Raw genomic sequence first — 18,798 nt, 5'->3', positions numbered from 1 at the left:
TGGAATGAATATTACTGGATAATAGGAAAAACGTAATAGTTCTGTTTTTATATGCCCCAAGCTTTCCTTATAAGTCAGCCAAAGCTTTAATGAATGAATTAATAAATGTCCACAATACAAATATTCGAATGGAGTGGCACTGTGAAAAATCAAGCACTGTTACGGTACCACCTTTCAGCGTCTGTATCATTGGAAAGGTGTATTATATAGCAACAAACCTTAGGCATAGTGAAAAACAACAAGAACCACCAAAACTCAAACAAGTGCTAAGGCACAATGAACTCCCCATCAGTTTTTGTGCCAAAATTGCAAATGAATGGGCTTCACTTCAAACTAAATTTGAAGCAGACACCTAGGTCAGAGATCTGTTAGAAACAACTTGAAAAGATAACAAGAAAGTCAGCATAATTGACACATGGAATTAATTTTCCCATTCATCTCTATCTGTAGCAAAAAGTGGAGAATGTTGTGTTGAGGCAAAATATGATTATCATGGGAGAAAACTACATGAAAATGGAAATACTTATGAATTGAGTCTGGGAAACCAAAATACTTCATACTTTATATCCTGAGAGGCAGGCAGAACTAAATTTTCTGAGGAGACTGGAATATTAAGACTGAGTTCATTATTTTACTAAAAGAGGTTAATGAATGTACAATGGGTAGGACATTGTTGTAGGAAGAAAAAAGCATTATTTGTCAGGAGAAAAGGACAGGCTCATTTTGTTGCAGAAAACTTCATCACATCTGTTTGAAGAGATGAGAGAGTTAGAATCATTTGAAGACACTGGCTGCAAATTCAGAAGTAGATTATTGAGCTTGACAGAGCTACTATATATGGTGATGCAAAATAGTAATAAAAAAAGAACTTTCCCTAGGCACAACAACAAAATTTTTTGTTGAGAAGATTGGCAAAACATTTATGTTCATAACAATGTTGACAGCATATTTTTCAGAACATCTGTACTACTTTAATGTAGCATTTCCTACATAATTAAAAATGTTAAACCTAATGACATAAGCAGTAGCTAACTAAAAACATAAACATTTCCAGTGGGAGAAACAGACTTATGCACCATTGTTGTAAAAAATATAAATTTACCTAAGGAATTTGCAGAGTATTCTATAAAGCCTGCAAAACAATCTGTGTTAGGGTACTCAAATAGGTAAAATTATGTGGAATAATAATTTGATAAGACACTCATCAAACAAAATGAGATCAATGTTGAGAGTAGCTCAGTACCAGAAAGAAAGGATGTGTGATTTAAACTAGAGAGCTCAAAAGGCACAGACTCAAATTCGCTTGTGAAAAAATTAAACGAATTTCATGTTATGGAGCACAGCAATCAGTTGTCCTTTACTTTTAGGCTTTATGAAAGCAAATCTAAATTTCAGCTAGTGCCTAGCCATTATCAATGCACTATTTCGTAGTCTCAATACGTGTCCTCATATGTTCTAGACTGACATACTAGGACATGTATTGAGACTATGAAATAGTGCATCAATAATGGCTAGGCGCTATCTGCAATCTAGATTTGCTTTAATAAAGCCTGAAAGGAAAGCACAACCGATTGCTAAGTCATATCACAGTTGTTGAGTGCATTCCACATTCCTAATGGAAGGTAACTTGATGAATTCAATGAATTCTTCACTTCACTAATTGAAGATCTCATTCAGGTAAACATATAGGACCAGTCATCTGTTTTTCCAGTAAGATGGTGATCTTGGATGCCTCTATGAATAAGAAAGATTGGCAAAGCATTTATATTCATAACAATGTTGACAGCATAGTTTTCAGGACATCTTTCTGTACCATTTTAATGTAGCATTTCCTACATAAATAAAAACATTATATCCTAACAGTAAGCAATGTCTAACTAAAAACATAAAAATTTCTAGTGAAAGAAACATTTCTGCAACATTGTTGTAAAAAAATGTAAATTTACCCAAGGAATTTGCGGATTATTCTAAAGCCTACAAAAGAATCTTATGTTAAACGGGCTAAAATTACATAGATTAACAATTTGATAAGAAACTCATCAAAGAAAATGAGATCCGTATTAAGAGTTATAAAGAAAGAAACCTGTACCTCGGTACCAAAAAGAAAGAATGTACCATTTACACTAGAGAGCTCAAAAGCAACAGACTCAAATTCAATTGTGAAAAACTTCAATGAATTCTTCACATTGCTAGCTGAAGATCTCATTCAAGTAAACATATAGGACCAGACCCTGTTTCTCCAGTAAACTGGTGATCTCAGATACCTCTATGAAAAAATGGTTGTGCGGCATTGATGGGTGGGAGACCTCTTCTGGGGTTGTTTGCCTGATGCAACTCTGTCTATTTGGAATCATTTTAACAGCTTCCACAATTTTGTGGCGAAGATGAGACAAGATGATTAGGACAACACAAACACCTAGTCCCCAAGCAAAGAAAATCTCAAAAGCCAGCTGGCAATCATACGCAGGACTCAGTGATCAAGAAGCAGCAAAAATGAACTGTGGACAGGATGCCTCTATGCATGTTCATAAAACAAATTTCCATGAAATTATAAGTAAAATTGAATCATTAAGTTATAAATGTGTAGTGGCCATGATGAAGTACCTGACTTCATGTTAAATACTTGGGCTTATTGCATAAAAATGCCATTTGCAAAAATGTTCAGCTTTTCTGTAGAAACAGATGTCTTTTCTGATGTTCTGTAAATAGCAAAAGTTTTACCACTGCTAAAAAGGTTTTTCTGATACAATACAATCTATTGACCTGTGTCACGATAAAGTCTCATTTCAAAAATTGTGGAAAAACATTTTTATCAAAGACTCATCAATTTCATAAATAAATATTCACCTCTCATCATACAATGTCATGGGTATGGAAAGATCAAATCTATACAAACAACAATTTTTGAATTCTTTTAACGTGCTATAAAATCTTTTGATCAACATAATTATCTGCAGGTATTTTCCTAGATTTTTCAAAAGCCTTCGATGTCCTAAACCATAAAACCTTGCTTGAAAAATTAGAAAGACAAAGTGTAAGAAGCACACGCATTACTTGTAGTGTTAATAGCTGAAAATTGCAAGCAGAAGGCATCAACAAACCCATTATAAAAACTGAAAAAAACTTGTGTGTGCCAGCTTTCACTTATTTCCACCATCTAAGTAAGTTCGAGTGAGATTAAAAAAGATCCTCTAGAAAATTTTTTCGTATGTAGATTAAGAGGACTTAAAATGGGATATGCATGTAAATAACTTATCAAAGAAGCTCTCCTCACCCTTATTCTATGGTCTAAGAATACTGATGACTACAACAAGAAAAAACTGTACTAGAAGCATACTGTGCACAGTTCTACTCATTGCTCCATTATAGGATAATTTTCTGGGGACATTCAACTCATAGCATAAATACTTTTAGAATGCAAGTTATTTATGGCCCTAAAATCATGAAATTTTTGCAAATTTGTAAATCGGATATATACCAGAAATATTCCAGAACAACCTCCTATTAAAGGGCTAATTAATATTAGTATCATACTTCACAATAACATACCATAGGAAACAGAAATTGCTGTGTATTCAATAAAATGAAACTAGAGGCATTTATAATAAAGCTCTGTTTTTATTCTATAAAATTATTTTTGAATATTTGAAAATGCATATTACTTAAACAATTGTAAGAATGGGGGCCTAATTTTATTTTTAACCACTTTATTGCTGATTTTATGTATTACTGTGTCCTTATTCTGACCTGTCCTTAAAGAGTATATGATAAACTTACAGAGATGTCTAATAAAACTGGACCAATAAAAAAATCAATCAATCAATCAAAGACATATGTAGGCCTGCAAAACAAAACACATTTTACTTTGTTTGAAAGGAAATAGGTAGCAACTTAACAATTAAATTTTATGATTTTATTGTGTTGCAGTTGACAAGAACATGGAATCTGCCAAAATCTTACCACTGCTTCTGGTCTCCGCGACACTATCAGTAAGTAGACGTATCACTTTTAAATACCACCAAAACGTTACATCTCCCAGAATAATGAACTGCTTTAATACTATAAAAGAACTGTAACAGTGTCCCAAGCATTACTTAATTAAGCAATAAACACACTTGTCTGTTATTGCATGTAGTACACGATAGTGAACTGGTGTCCTTCCAGGTTTGTGTATTCTGTGAGTTCTGCATGATACTCTGATCAACACTACTCAACTTTCACTTTCATTTGTTTGTTTTTGAAGCTCATTTTGCTAATCTACATCTACATCTACATCTATACTCTGCGAGCCACCTTACGGTGTGTGGCGGAGGGTACTTATTGTACCACTATCTGATCCCCCCTTCCCTGTTCCATTCACGAATTGTGCGTGGGAAGAACGACTGCTTGTAAGTCTCCGTATTTGCTCTAATTTCTCGGATCTTTTCGTTGTGATCATTACGCGAGATATATGTGGGCGGTAGTAATATGTTGCCCATCTCTTCCCGGAATGTGCTCTCTCGTAATTTCGATAATAAACCTCTCCGTATTGCGTAACGCCTTTCTTGAAGTGTCCGCCACTGGAGCTTGTTCAGCATCTCCGTAACGCTCTCGCGCTGACTAAATGTCCCCATGACGAATCGCGCTGCTTTTCGCTGGATCATGTCTATCTCTTCTATTAATCCAACCTGGTAAGGGTCCCATACTGATGAGCAATACTCAAGAATCGGACGAACAAGCGTTTTGTAAGCTACTTCTTTCGTCGATGAGTAACATTTTCTTAGAATTCTTCCTATGAATCTCAACCTGGCGCCTGCTTTTCCCACTATTTGTTTTATGTGATCATTCCACTTCAGATCGCTCCGGATAGTAACTCCTAAGTATTTTACGGTCGTTACCGCTTCCAATGATTTACCACCTGTGGCATAATCGTACTGGAATGGATTTCTGCCCCTATGTATGCGCATTATATTACATTTATCTACGTTTAGGGAAAGCTGCCAGCTGTCGCACCATGCATTAATCCTCTGCAGGTCCTCCTGGAGTATGTACGAGTCTTCTGATGTTGCTACTTTCTTGTAGACAACCGTGTCATCTGCAAATAGCCTCACGGAGCTACCGATGTTGTCAACTAAGTCATTTATGTATATTGTAAACAATAAAGGTCCTATCACGCTTCCCTGCGGTACTCCCGAAATTACCTCTACATCTGCAGATTTTGAACCGTTAAGAATGACATGTTGTGTTCTTTCTTCTAGGAAATCCTGAATCCAATCAAAAACTTGGTCCGATATTCCGTAAGCTCGTATTTTTTTCACTAAACGTAAGTGCGGAACCGTATCAAATGCCTTCCTGAAGTCCAGGAATACGGCATCAATCTGCTCGCCAGTGTCTACGGCACTGTGAATTTCTTGGGCAAATAGGGCGAGCTGAGTTTCACATGATCTCTGTTTGCGGAATCCATGTTGGTTATGATGAAGGAGATTTGTATTATCTAAGAACGTCATAATACGAGAACACAAAACATGTTCCATTATTCTACAACAGATTGACGTAAGCGAAATAGGCCTATAATTATTCGCATCTGATTTATGACCCTTCTTGAAAATGGGAACTACCTGCGCTTTCTTCCAGTCGCTAGGTACTTTACGTTCTTCCAGCGATCTACGATAAATTGCTGATAGAAAGGGGGCAAGTTCTTTAGCATAATCACTGTAGAATCTTAAGGGTATCTCGTCTGGTCTGGATGCTTTTCCGCTACTAAGTGATAGCAGTTGTTTTTCAATTCCGATATCGTTTATTTCAATATTTTCCATTTTGGCGTCCGTGCGACGGCTGAAGCCAGGGACCGTGTTACGATTTTCCGCAGTGAAACAGTTTCGGAACACTGAATTCAGTATTTCTGCCTTTCTTCGGTCGTCCTCTGTTTCGGTGCCATCGTGGTCAACGAGTGACTGAATAGGGGATTTAGATCCGCTTACCGATTTTACATATGACCAAAACTTTTTAGGGTTCTTGTTTAGATTGTTTGCCAATGTTTTATGTTCGAATTCGTTGAATGCTTCTCTCATTGCTCTCTTTACGCTCTTTTTCGCTTCGTTCAGCTTTTCCTTATCAGCTATGATTCGACTACTCTTAAACCTATGATGATGCTTTCTTTGTTTCCGTAGTACCTTTCGTACATGATTGTTATACCACGGTGGATCTTTCCCCTCGCTTTGGACCTTAGTCGGTACGAACTTATCTAAGGCGTACTGGACGATGTTCCTGAATTTTTTCCATTTTTGTTCCACATCCTCTTCCTCAGAAATGAACGTTTGATGGTGGTCACTCAGATATTCTGCGATTTGTGCCCTATCACTCTTGTTAAGCAAATATATTTTCCTTCCTTTCTTGGCATTTCTTATTACACTTGTAGTCATTGATGCAACCACTGACTTATGATCACTGATACCCTCTTCTACGTTCACGGAGTCGAAAAGTTCCGGTCTATTTGTTGCTATGAGGTCTAAAACGTTAGCTTCACGAGTTGGTTCTCTATCTATCTGCTCGAAGTAATTCTCGGACGAGGCAGTCAGGATAATGTCACAAGAGTCTCTGTCCCTGGCTCCAGTTCTGATTGTGTGACTATCCCATTCTATACCTGGTAGATTGAAGTCTCCCCCTATTACAATAGTATGATCACGAAACTTCTTCACGACGTTCTGCAGGTTCTCTCTGAGGCGCTCAACTACTACGGTTGCTGATGCAGGTGGTCTATAGAAGCATCCGACTATCATATCTGACCCACCTTTGATACTTAACTTAACCCAGATTATTTCACATTCGCATTCGCTAATAACTTCACTGGATATTATTGAATTCTTTACTGCTATAAATACTCCTCCACTATTGGCGTTTATCCTATCCTTGCGGTATATATTCCATTCTGTGTCTAGGATTTCGTTACTGTTCACTTCCGGTTTTAACCAACTTTCCGTTCCTAATACTATGTGCGCACTATTTCCTTCAATAAGAGATACTAATTCAGGAACCTTGCCCTGGATACTCCTGCAGTTTACCAATATTACGTTAACTTTTCCTGTTTTTGGTCTCTGAGGACGGACGTTCTTTATCAACGATGATAATGTCCTCTCTGGTAAGCCGTCAGGTATTTTATCGTTTCGCCCAAGGGGGGGTCCCTCTAACCTAAAAAACCCCTGTGTGCACGCCACACGTACTCTGCTACCCTAGTAGCTGCTTCCGGTGTGTAGTGCACGCCTGACCTGTCTAGGGGGGCCCTACAGTTCTCCACCCAATAACGGAGGTCGATGAATTTGCAACCATTATAGTCGCAGAGTCGTCTGAGCCTCTGGTTTAGACCCTCCACACGGCTCCAAACCAGAGGACCGCGATCGACTCTGGGCACTATGCTGCAGATATTAAGCTCAGCTTGCACTCCGCGTGCGATGCTGGTTGTCTTCACCAAATCAGCCAGCCGCCGGAAGGAACCAAGGATGGCCTCAGAACCCAAGCGGCAGGCGTCATTCGTAGCTCATTATATATATAGTATGGTGTCAGAGTTGCGAAGTTTTGTTTTGCAAGTAATGCACTTTTCTGTGCTGAGTACTAATTCTAAAAGTTTTTTATTTATGTGTCCACTTCAGTAGTATCTTGCAGTTTTTTTATTTTCTTCATTAAATTTTAATTTGTAGTTAGTTTACAAATGAAATCCATCCCACATCCTATCTATAAAAACAGGAAGTTGTCTTTGCAGTGGCACGTAGATTCTTCAAGCTATAACTTGTGAAATAACTCATTCATAACACAGCTATGTGGGATGAGTATTAGTTGAAATTTTGATTGGACTGTTCACTGTCCATTTTTCCGACTATGTTGTCGTACTTACTTTTATAATACTATTGTGTATATGTGGTTCTTCTTGTCTTTTATGATAAATAGCTCAAACATTACTGACATACTAATGTATGTTGTGCATTTCACTGATATAATGCGTTTAACTCCAAATAAAATCCAAGCAATCAAATTTTTCTCCGAGATACTTTTCTTAGCCCCCTTTTTTGTGCAACACTTGCTGTTATTCTCCCCCCCCACCCCATACCCCTCCCTCCCACTCCTTCAGATGTTTTGCAGAAGATGTTTTTGGTTGGTTGGTTGGTTTGTGGGGGTTGAAGGGACCAGACTACAAAGGCCATCAGTCCCGCAGATGTTTTTAAACACATGATTTGGAAAATAGATGTAGGTCTTTGATGTTGGCTTCATACCCTTCATGCTACTTCCCTACAAGATGTGTACCCCATGATATTAATGATTTTAACTCTAGCAAATGGTTATAGTATACTAGCATTGTGCTTAAAATTTCTACAATCTGTTATTTACTTATTTTGTTAAGTCCTTTTCAGATTTGTGGGGAGCAACGGTAGCACAAATGTGCTACAACAAAAATATTAAGAGATGAGAAATCATATTGAGGAAAAAACAATAATAATGCTAAGAAATAAAATTTTGTTTTGTGAAGACAAGTACTCTGCTGCATGCCCCTAGAACTGATTTAGGTGCCAAACCATGGAGAAAGTCTTTCAAACATACATTAGTAGATGGCACATAGTCTTTGAGCCAAGCTGTGCTTCTTTCTTCAAGGAGTTCTTCTGGTTAAAAATATAATGCTGTATTTCTGTACTTGTATTACCACAAAGAAAATGTCGTGCCTCGATGTTAATGGCACTTGGAGCAAAAACTTACTCCTACTATTCTGTTGAGAAGTGAAATTTTTGAGACTATATGTACAAAATACAAGTGGATTCTTACAAAGAAGAAAACAACAACTAACTCCTGTTAATAATGCTACTTATCTACACAAATGGTGCTGTTACCTCCTTTGAATTGACAGGTTCATTGTCAGATGGCTCTTAATGTTTTTATTACATTTCAAGACCAGTAATGGTGCTATTTGAGTAAATAAATAGCATTATTAATAGTGCTGTTTGCTGTTTTCTTCTTTGCAAGAATTAACATGTAAAACTTTCTCATTGGCACTTAAAACCAGTCAGCTTCCTGGTATGGCACTTTGAATGTTTTTAATAAAGCATTTATTTTATAAATTTTCTCATTATTTTTTGATGTGGTGGGCCGTTTGGTACAAGCAGAGATACACTGCATTTTCATGCTCCTGAAACAAATGTTCAAACTGGTACCTAAACATCTTACATTTCCATTATTCATATGTAGTTATAGAGACTGTTTGTTGTACTGTGAATACTAGATTCTAGTCCGTCTAACAATCTGCCTGGTGATTTTACACATATCGTATTTCAATATGTGCATTCAATTTTGCCTTCTAAGTTCTAAATTCTCTTCTGCCTCCTATTTAATAATGAGTGTACTAATTTTGAGCTGGCCGGAGTGGCCGTGTGGTTCTAGGCGCTACAGTCTGGAGCCGAGCGACCGCTCCGGTCGCAGCTTCGAATCCTGCCTCAGGCATGGATGTGTGTGATGTCCTTAGGTTAGTTAGGTTTAATTAGTTCTAAGTTCTAGGTGACTGATGACCTCAGAAATTAAATCGCATAGTGCTCAGAGCCATTTGAACTAATTTTGAACTTAGTTAATTGAACTAACTGAAGTGCGATATAATATCAGTACGCAAAGGTTAATGGCTTCCTTTTTGATACAAACCAGTGAAGAATCCATGGGTCAATCTCAATATTCACATCCTTTACTTTATTCCGTCTGCTGTATTCATATTTTAGTGCTTTCATATTTCAATGCTTATCGGAATCCTAAAATGAACAGCTACAGCAAAAGGTGGTGGGTAGGAATTAGTAACTTACATCTGTACATAAAAAAAAAAAAAAAAAAGGAACCTTAGACATGTTCAGCATTTAGCCATATTTACAAATTAATTTGCGATGTGGTTTTAAAATGACTCATTCCACATCTATGATTTATTGTGCATAGAACGCGAAACTAAGTAACACTTTCCTTCTTTTAATAGTAGATTATTTTTAATTTCCCTGGACATAAATAGCTAACATAATGTTAACTGAAAATGGATTGTAAAATATTTTCAAGTTGTTTCTATTGAGGTAGTTAGCATTTGTCTCAAAACATTAGCTAATTTGAATGTGTGTCTTTTGTTTCAACCTTTCTGTACATGTTTAATAATTATAAATCATTGTCTATGCTCTCATTTTCTTACTGTATGCACTAATCATATTTAGTATAGATTCTACACACTGATTTTGTTGGTGGTCTTCTTCTTGGATAAACCACACTATCTTTCAAAATAACTGAAACCTGTGACAAGCCTTCCATGCACTTTAGATTATATTATCTCATCCTATCATTAGTCATAGATATTGCCTTTCTGTGCTGTGAGTCACCTACATTTGAAATTATCAGTGAAAATTGTCCATAATTTTGTGATCTGAGTTGGGAAATATACCTTCATGTCTTGAGAGAGAGAGAGAGAGAGAGAGAGAGAGAGAGAGAGAGAGAGAGAGAGTCCAGACATTAAAAACTATGGAAAGATACTTTGTCTGTTGTAGTTTGATGTGATACTGAATCAAATGTTTTAGGGTATATTAAAGATGTTGTAGAATCTGCATCAGTACACCACATAGTAACTATATTCAGCCTGATGTACTCTGTGCAAAGTTCCTTGCAAAATTCTAAAATACATAATTATTAATATCATAGGTTTATAACTTTGATCTAACTTTTTGGGGTCTTTACAGGCTTTTAATTTTCAACAACTGCCAGTCAGAAATTAGTGTAGAATGTAGCAGAGATGGCAGCTGTTTCAATGGTCTAGTCTTTTTTAGTGTATTGATGTTTATATTAGTTTGTATTCTTTTTTTTACAGCTTCACAAGGAATATCTTTCATGTTGTATGTTATGTTTCAACTAAATGTTATAATTGTGATATGTTGCTTACTGTTATCAAAATGACCAATGGATAAATAAATAAGTAAATAAATAAATATATGCAGTCCTGCACTGTATTTGGAGCTCACTACCTTTTCTTTGTAGTTAATGTGGTTTTATAATGTTGGAACTGTGTCATATTTAAATATTCTTCTATGTTCAGTTTCTCCTAGAGGGTGACTAGCTTTGTTCTAGATGAGCCTGTAAAATTTCTCTTCATTTGCCTTACCTGTATAGGCTAAAGTATTCAATACAAAGTACATTCTATTGATTTTTAAACTACTTTGCTGTTGATCTGAAGATGCAGAGCTTAGGTCTTTGCTGTAGCATAAAAACAACTGAACAAAATCGAGTTTGATCCTGGTAATGTAAACACAGTACATCTGTATTCTTTGATAAACATGTAGATCAGCATTGGTGTATTTTGAGCAAGGATCAGTGGATGAATCGTATCTGTAAACCACACTTTTGGTATGAAATACAGTGATTATTTCTTCTGTTTCAGGAAGTGGGAGGAAAAAATCTTATTATTGAGGTGAGTAATCCTAGTGCATCCATCCTATTATTATATAAGTATGGATTCCTAGCATTAGTTTTTACACATATTGTAATACATAGCGTGCTGGGTCTATCAGCTCATGTGGAACTTATCCAACACAATATATGGTAAATCACAGTAGTTTTGCAAACTTTATTTTTTTCTGAACTCTGTTGTATTTGGATAAGCATAAAATCATTTTTTGTGGAAATTGTGAGTCTTCTAAAATTTTAATAAAATAAATGCTTTAAGGTGTAGATCCAAGCAAATATCTCTCACAAGAAGGCTGTTTACTTGGAATCAGCAGCAACAAATAACAATCTGTGTCAGTCACCTCTTCTATCAAACCTACCACTATAATCTCACCTCATCTATGCAGTACAACTACTAATAACTACCTAGACCATTAGTTGCATCCCAAAGTTCGTCACCTGAGTGCTTCTCCCTTCCTGTACCTACTTTTACCAGCTCCCAGCCTCAACAAACCTGTCTCCTCTTCCTGTGGGCTGCCCCATTATGGATGGTTAGTGCATAGAAAGATTCTCTGCTTGGGCTCACTAGTGAATGTTTACAGATTGCACAGGATGGTGGACAGTGACCATCTCAGCTATATTACTTTATTCCTGTTTATTATATTCACTCGTCCATGCTGGTGGTTGTCAGGGTCATGTGAACTAGGCAGGGTAGGGGTCTTGGTTGGCACTGCACTTGAGAGCTCTTTTATTGGTGGCCTCTAGAAGATGGGGATTTAAGTATCAAAAATCAGTTGCATGTGGGGTAGGAAAATTTTCAAGGGATACAGGAGCATGGGCAAGTGAATTTAATAAACAGAAGTCACTTTTGAGAGTAATCTATTCATGCAGCAGTTGTTGTACAGGGTTCCATGTGCATATTACTTATATGCTGTCTGCCCTCGTGAATGACCAGTCTAAACTGTGGCTAACTGCAAAAATGACAACATAATTGATGAACAAGCGACATACATTATTTGAAACCTGACCCCCTCTACCCTTCTCTCTGTCTCCAGTACATTCCTGTTTCTGCAGTCCCCCTGGCCTAAACTTCATCTAGTCATCATCCTTACTGTTTCCTTTCCACTCCCTGGTATACCAATGCCTCTTCCATAGTCTTCTTCTTGTTTCTTCTCTATCCCGGCTTCTTGAGATCTCTTGTGAAGAGACACAATACAACATGTTCAGTAGTGGTGAGGGACAGTCAATGAAGTTACACAACAGTTAGTAATTTAACTTTTATTGGCATTTCTGGAAATAAAATCACTCATATTCTCGTGCGGTCAGCAAATTTTGTGTAACAGTTGTTGCCCTCCGTGAATGCTAAATGCCGACTCACTCGGGCTTTGTGTGCAACACTCATTTAAAGACGCATGTAAGACAGAAATTACAAAATGTTGAAAGCTATTACATTTTAAATATTAACTTGAGACGGAAAATAATATAGAATAGATTCACTTTAAACACAGTTGTTATTGGGGTTCACATTTGGCATGCACTCAGATCTACAACAGTCTGCCAAAAATTTTTTGGAAACGTAATTTTATTAATTTGCATATTTCATAAACTAACCTGTTATTTTAGTAAAAGCATCAATTTTTGGGAACAGAAAAAAACTAGTAACACTGGTATTTCAAAGGGCTAATATTTAAACATACTGATTTTGAATAAAGATTACTTTTGAAATACAAAGTTATTTGGAAAAAGTAAAGAGTTTATTTGAAAGAGGAGAACAGATTCATTTAAATAGGGAATGTAAATGCTAAAACAAATAATTATTAGTGAGGTCTGACTCTGAAGTGCATGTGGTTTGTGTGACTCCAAAACTGTGAATATTTCTTTAACTAAAATGTTTAAATATAAAATAATTAACACTGTTATTTCCAGTGGTCTGCAAACTACACATTTAATGGTAAAAGTCAGCAAAATACATCTTGACAAGAATCTAGCAATGGTATGTTAATATAGTTTATGCCTTTTAGTTGAGTATGAGCACTGATGACCACACTGTTGAGTGTGCCCTATACATACCACCACAAACACCATCTTATTTGTAGAAGAGGTGGACCGAGTGAGCTGGCACAGTGGTTAGCACACTGAACTCGCATTCGTGACCAGCCATCCAGATTTAGATCTTCCATTATTTCCCTAAATTGCTACAGGCAAATGCCAGGATGGTTCCTTTGAAATGGCATGGCCAATTTTCTTCCCCATCGTTGCACAATCCGAGTTTGTGCTCTGTCTCTAATGACCTCTATGTTGATGGGACATTAAACTCAATCTTCCTTCCTCCTTCCTTCTGTAGAAAAGTTATCCGAAAAACAAAAGAAAAGCGTTTATTTAAGAAATGGGATTATAATAATTGGAGTCACTGCACCTTGCTAGGTTTCATAATGTTCTATGAGTCAGGACATGGGATGTCAGAAGCTTGAATGTGGTAGGGAGGCTAGAAAATCTGAAAAGGGAGATGCAGAGGCTCAATCTACATATAGTAGGGGTCAGTGAACTGAAATGGAAAGAAGACAACGATTTGTGGTCAGAAGAGTGTAGGGTAATACCAACAGCAGCAGACAGTGGTATAATGGGAGTAGGATTCGTTATAAATAGGAAGGTAGGGAAGCCAGTGTGTTACTGTGAACAGTTCAGTGATAGGGTTGTTCTTGTCAAAATTGACAGCAAACCAACACTGAATGATAGTTCAAGTATACATGCCGACATCACAAGCTGAAGATGAAGAGATAGAGAAAGTATATGAGGATATTGAAAGGGTAATACAGCACGGAAAGTGAGATGAAAATCTAATAGTCATGGGGGACTGGAATGCAGTTGTAGGGGAAGGAGTAGAAGAAAAGATTACAGGAGAATATGGGCTTGGGCCAAGGAATGAGAGAGGAGAAAGGCTAATTGAGTTCTGTAACAAACTTCAGCTGGTAATACAAAATACTTAGTTCAAGAATCATAAGAGGAGGGGGTATGATTGGAAAAGACTGGATGACACGGGAAGATTTCAGTTACATTACATCGTGGTCAGACAGAGATTCCAAAATCAGATACTGGATCATAAGACGTACCCAGGAGCAGATATAGATTCAGATCGCAATAGAGTAATGATGAAGAGTAGGCTGAAGTTTAAAACATTAGTCAGGAAGAATCAATATGCAAAGAACTGGGAGTACTAAAGAATGACGAGATACGGTTGAAGTTCTCTAAGGCTATAGGTACAGCAATAAGGAATAGCTCAGTAGGCAGTAAAGTTGAAGAAGAATGGACATCTCTAAAAAGGGCCATCACAGAAGTTGGAAAGAAAAACATAAGTATAAAGAAGGTAACTGCAGAGAAACCATGGGTAAAAAAGAAATACTTTAGTTGATCGATGGAAGGGGAAAATACAAAAGTGTTCAGGGAAACTCAGGAATAAAGAAATTCGAGTTGCTGAGGAATGAAATAAACAAGAAGTGCAGGGAAACTTAAGACAAAATGGCTGTATGAAAAATGTGAAGAAATCGAAAAAGAAATGATTGTTGGAAAGACAGACTCAGCATACAGGAAAGTCAAAACATTTGTTGGTGACATTAAAAGCAAGGGTGGTAACATTAAGAGTGCAATGGGAATTCCTCTGTTAATGCAGTGGAGAATGGATAGATGGAAAGAATACATTGAAAGTCTCTGTGAGGGAGAAGATTTGTCTGATGTAATAGAACAAGAAACAGGAGTTGATATAGAAGAGATAGGAGATCCAGTATTAGAATCAGAATTTAAGAGAGCTTTAGAGGACTTAAGATCAATTAAGGCAGAGGGGATAGATAAGAACATCCCATCAGAATTTATAAAATCATTGGGTGAAGTGGCAACTAAATGAGTATTCGCATTGGTGTATAGAATATGAGTCTGGTGATATACCATCTGACTTTCAGAAAAATACTATCTACACAATTCCAAAGACTGCAAGAGCCAACAAGTGTGATAATAATTGCACAATCAGCTTAACAGCTCATGCATCCAAGTTGCTGACAAGAATAATATACAGAAGCCTGGAAAAGAAAATTGAGAATGTGCTAGATGATGATCAGTTTGGCTTTAGAAAAGGTAAAAGCACCAGAGAGGCAATTCTGATGTTGCGGTTGATAATGAAAGCAAGACTAAAGAGAAATCAGGACACATTCATAGGATTTTTTGACCTGGAAAAAGCATTTGATAATTTAAAATGGTCCAAGATGTTTGAAATTCTGAGAAAAATAGGGTAAGCTATAGGGAGAGACGGGTAATATACAAAATGTACAAGAGCCAGGAGGGAATAATAAGAGTGGATGATTAAGAATGAAGTGCTTGAATTAAAAACGTGTAAGACAGGGATGTAGTCTTTCTCCCCTAGTGTTCAATCTGTATATCAAAGAAACAATGATGGAAATAAAAGAAAGGTTCAGAAGTGGAATTAAAACTCAAGGTGAAAGGATATCAGTGATAAGATTCACTGATGACACTACTATCCTGAGTGAAAGTGAAGATGAGTTATATGATCTGCTGAATGGAATGAACAATCTTATGAGTGCAGAATATGGACTGAGAGTATATCAAAGAAAGTAATGAGAAGTAACAGAAATGAGAACAGGAAGAAACTTAGCATCAGTATTGATGGTTACGAAGTAGATGAAGTTACGGAATTCTGCTACAGAGGCAGTAAAATAACCGATGACAGATGGAATGAGGAGGACATCAAAAGCAGACTAGCAACGGTGAAAGGGCATTCCTGGCAAAGAGAAGTCTACTAGTATCAAACATTTCTGAGAATGTATGTGTGGAGTACAGCATTGTATGGTAGTGAAACATAGACTGTGGGAAAACCGGAACAGAAGAGAATTGAAGCATTTGAGAAATGTATGTGTGGAGTGCAGCATTGTATGGTAGTGAAACATAGACTGTGGGAAAACCGGAACAGAAGAGAATTGAAGCATTTGAGATATGGTGCTACAGACAAATGTTGAAAATTAGCTGGACTGATAAGGCAAGGAATGAGGAGGTTCTGTACAGCACTGGAGAGGAAAGGAATGTATGGAAAACAGTGATGATATGACATCTGTTAAGACATGAGGGAATGACTATCATGGTACTAGAGGGAACTGTAGGGGGCAAAAAGCGTAGAGGAAGACAGAGATTTGAATACATACAGCAAATAATTGAGGACGAAGGTTGCATGTGCTACTCTGAGATGAAGAGGTTGGCACAGGAGAGGAATTATGGTAGGCTGCATCAAACCAGTCAGAAGACTGATGATCCAAACAAAAGGACCCTTTTGTAAATTGCTGGATATTGATGTTACTGTGAATTTGGGTGTTGAATTGACAAATAACTTTAACTAATTTTAGTTAAAGTTAATTTAATTTTGTTGTGTCTAAATATTTCAGAACTAAATTTTGTGATTATTTTCAGCTAGCTTTTAAAAATCCTTTCTCATCTGCGTTCTCATATGTTGGTATTATGCGCGCGCACACACACACACACACACACACACACACACACACACACACACACACACACACTCTACACATATTTTGCTGATTTTCACTTGTAAATAACACTTTTGCACTTTGCAAAACACAATGTTATTGTTGCTGGTATGTTTCCAGTCCCTGTTGATGCTCACTTGCTCTGATGGCAGATTGGTGCCAAATTGCTTCAGCTATGCTGTCCTCCATCAGCTGACGTAGATTCCATTTCTGGACAGTTTCTTACCAATTGAACATTGACATGAAATTGTAAAGTTTCATTCACCTATCTTAGCAACCTCCTTAAAGTAATCTCATGTGACACAACTTTTACACTTTGGGAACATAACAGAAAAACGTAATTTCTCTAATGAATTTTCTTTGGGATGTGGCAAGTAAATTTTCTTGAATGTGTGCTGTGGTTGTCCCATGGCTAAGCGTCAGACTACTAACACAAAAATTCTGTGTTTTATCTGCAGTTGGCCTTAGAAAGTTCTCACACAAATGAGAACTTTCTAAGGCCAACTGCAGATAAAACACAGAATTTTTGTGTTAGTAGTCTGACGCCTAGCCATGGGACAACCACAGCACACATTCAAGAAAATTTACTTGCCGCATCCCAAAGAGAATTCATTAGAGAAATTACGTTTTTCTGTTATGTTCCCAAAGTGTAAAAGTTGTGTCACATGAGATTACTTTAAGGAGGTTGCTAACAAGGGAACATCCCCATCGCACCCCCCTCAGATTTAGTTATAAGTTGGCACAGTGGATAGGCCTTGAAAAACTGAACACAGATCAATCGAGAAAACAGGAAGAAGTTGTGTGGAACTATGAAAAAATAAGCAAAATATACAAACTGGGTCGTCCATGTCTAAGATAGGCAATATTAAGGGCGATGTGAGGCGAGGAGCGCCGTGGTCCTGTGGTTAGTGTGAACAGCTGCGGAATGAGAGGTCTTTAGTTCGAGTTTGCCCTCGACTGAAAATTTTGCTTTATTTATTTTCGCAAAGCTATGATCTGTCCGTTCGTTCATTGATGTCTCTGTTCACTGTAATAAGTTTAGTGTCTGTGTTTTGCGACAGCACCGCAAAACCGTGCGATTAGTTGACGAAAGGACGTGCCTCTCCAATGGGAACTGAAAACATTTGATCGCAAGGTCATAGGTCAACCGATTCCTCCACAGGAAAACACGTCTGATATATTCTATACGACACTGGTGACATGACAGGAGTATGTTGTCGACCCACCTAACTAGCACACTTGGCGAATGGGTAAAAAGATTCTTCTACCTTGCCCGATTTAGGTTTTCTTGTGGATGTAATAATCACTCCAAAAAAAGTGATGAAAACATAAGGGTTTGTCACATGAACTGAAAATAAAAAGTTAAAATTTTCGGTCGAGGGAAGATTTGAACCAATGATCTCTAGTTCCGCAGCTGTTCACGCTAACCACAGGACCACGGCTCTCCTCGTCTTAGATCGCCCATAATATTGCTTATATTACACATGGACGACCCAGTTTGTATACTTTGCTTATTTTTTCATAGTTCCACACAACTTCTTCCTGTTTTCTCGATCGATCTGTGTTCAGTTTTTCAAGGCCTATCCACTGTGCCAACTTATAACTAAATCTGAGGGGGGTGCGATGGGGAGGTTCCCTTGTAAGATAGGTGAATGAAACTTTACAATTTCATGTCAATGTTCAATTGGTAATAAACTGTCCAGAAATGGAATCTATGTCAGCTGGATACAGCTGAGGGAGGACAGCATAGCTGAAGCAATTTGGCACCAATCTGTCATCAGAGCAAGTGAGCGTCAACAGGGACTGGAAACATACCAGCAACAATAACATTGTGTTTTGCAAA

The 18,798-nt window shown here is 37.3% G+C and overlaps 1 protein-coding gene across 1 annotated transcript in view; it reads left to right on the top strand.

Annotated features, from left to right (window-relative positions):
• LOC124613076 overlaps positions 1–18,798 on the top strand; it is a 111,072-nt gene that overhangs the window by 9,265 nt on the left and 83,009 nt on the right. The window contains exons 2-3 of the mRNA XM_047141660.1: positions 3,928–3,989; positions 11,408–11,437. Of these exons, the coding sequence (XP_046997616.1) occupies positions 3,928–3,989; positions 11,408–11,437 (92 nt within the window). The remainder of the gene's footprint in view (positions 1–3,927; positions 3,990–11,407; positions 11,438–18,798) is intronic.

This window comes from Schistocerca americana, chromosome 4 (assembly GCF_021461395.2).
Source record: "Schistocerca americana isolate TAMUIC-IGC-003095 chromosome 4, iqSchAmer2.1, whole genome shotgun sequence".
Lineage (NCBI taxonomy): Eukaryota > Metazoa > Arthropoda > Insecta > Orthoptera > Acrididae > Schistocerca > Schistocerca americana.
Note: the sequence above shows the minus strand (reverse complement) of the source record. Positions and strands in the feature narration are given on the sequence as shown.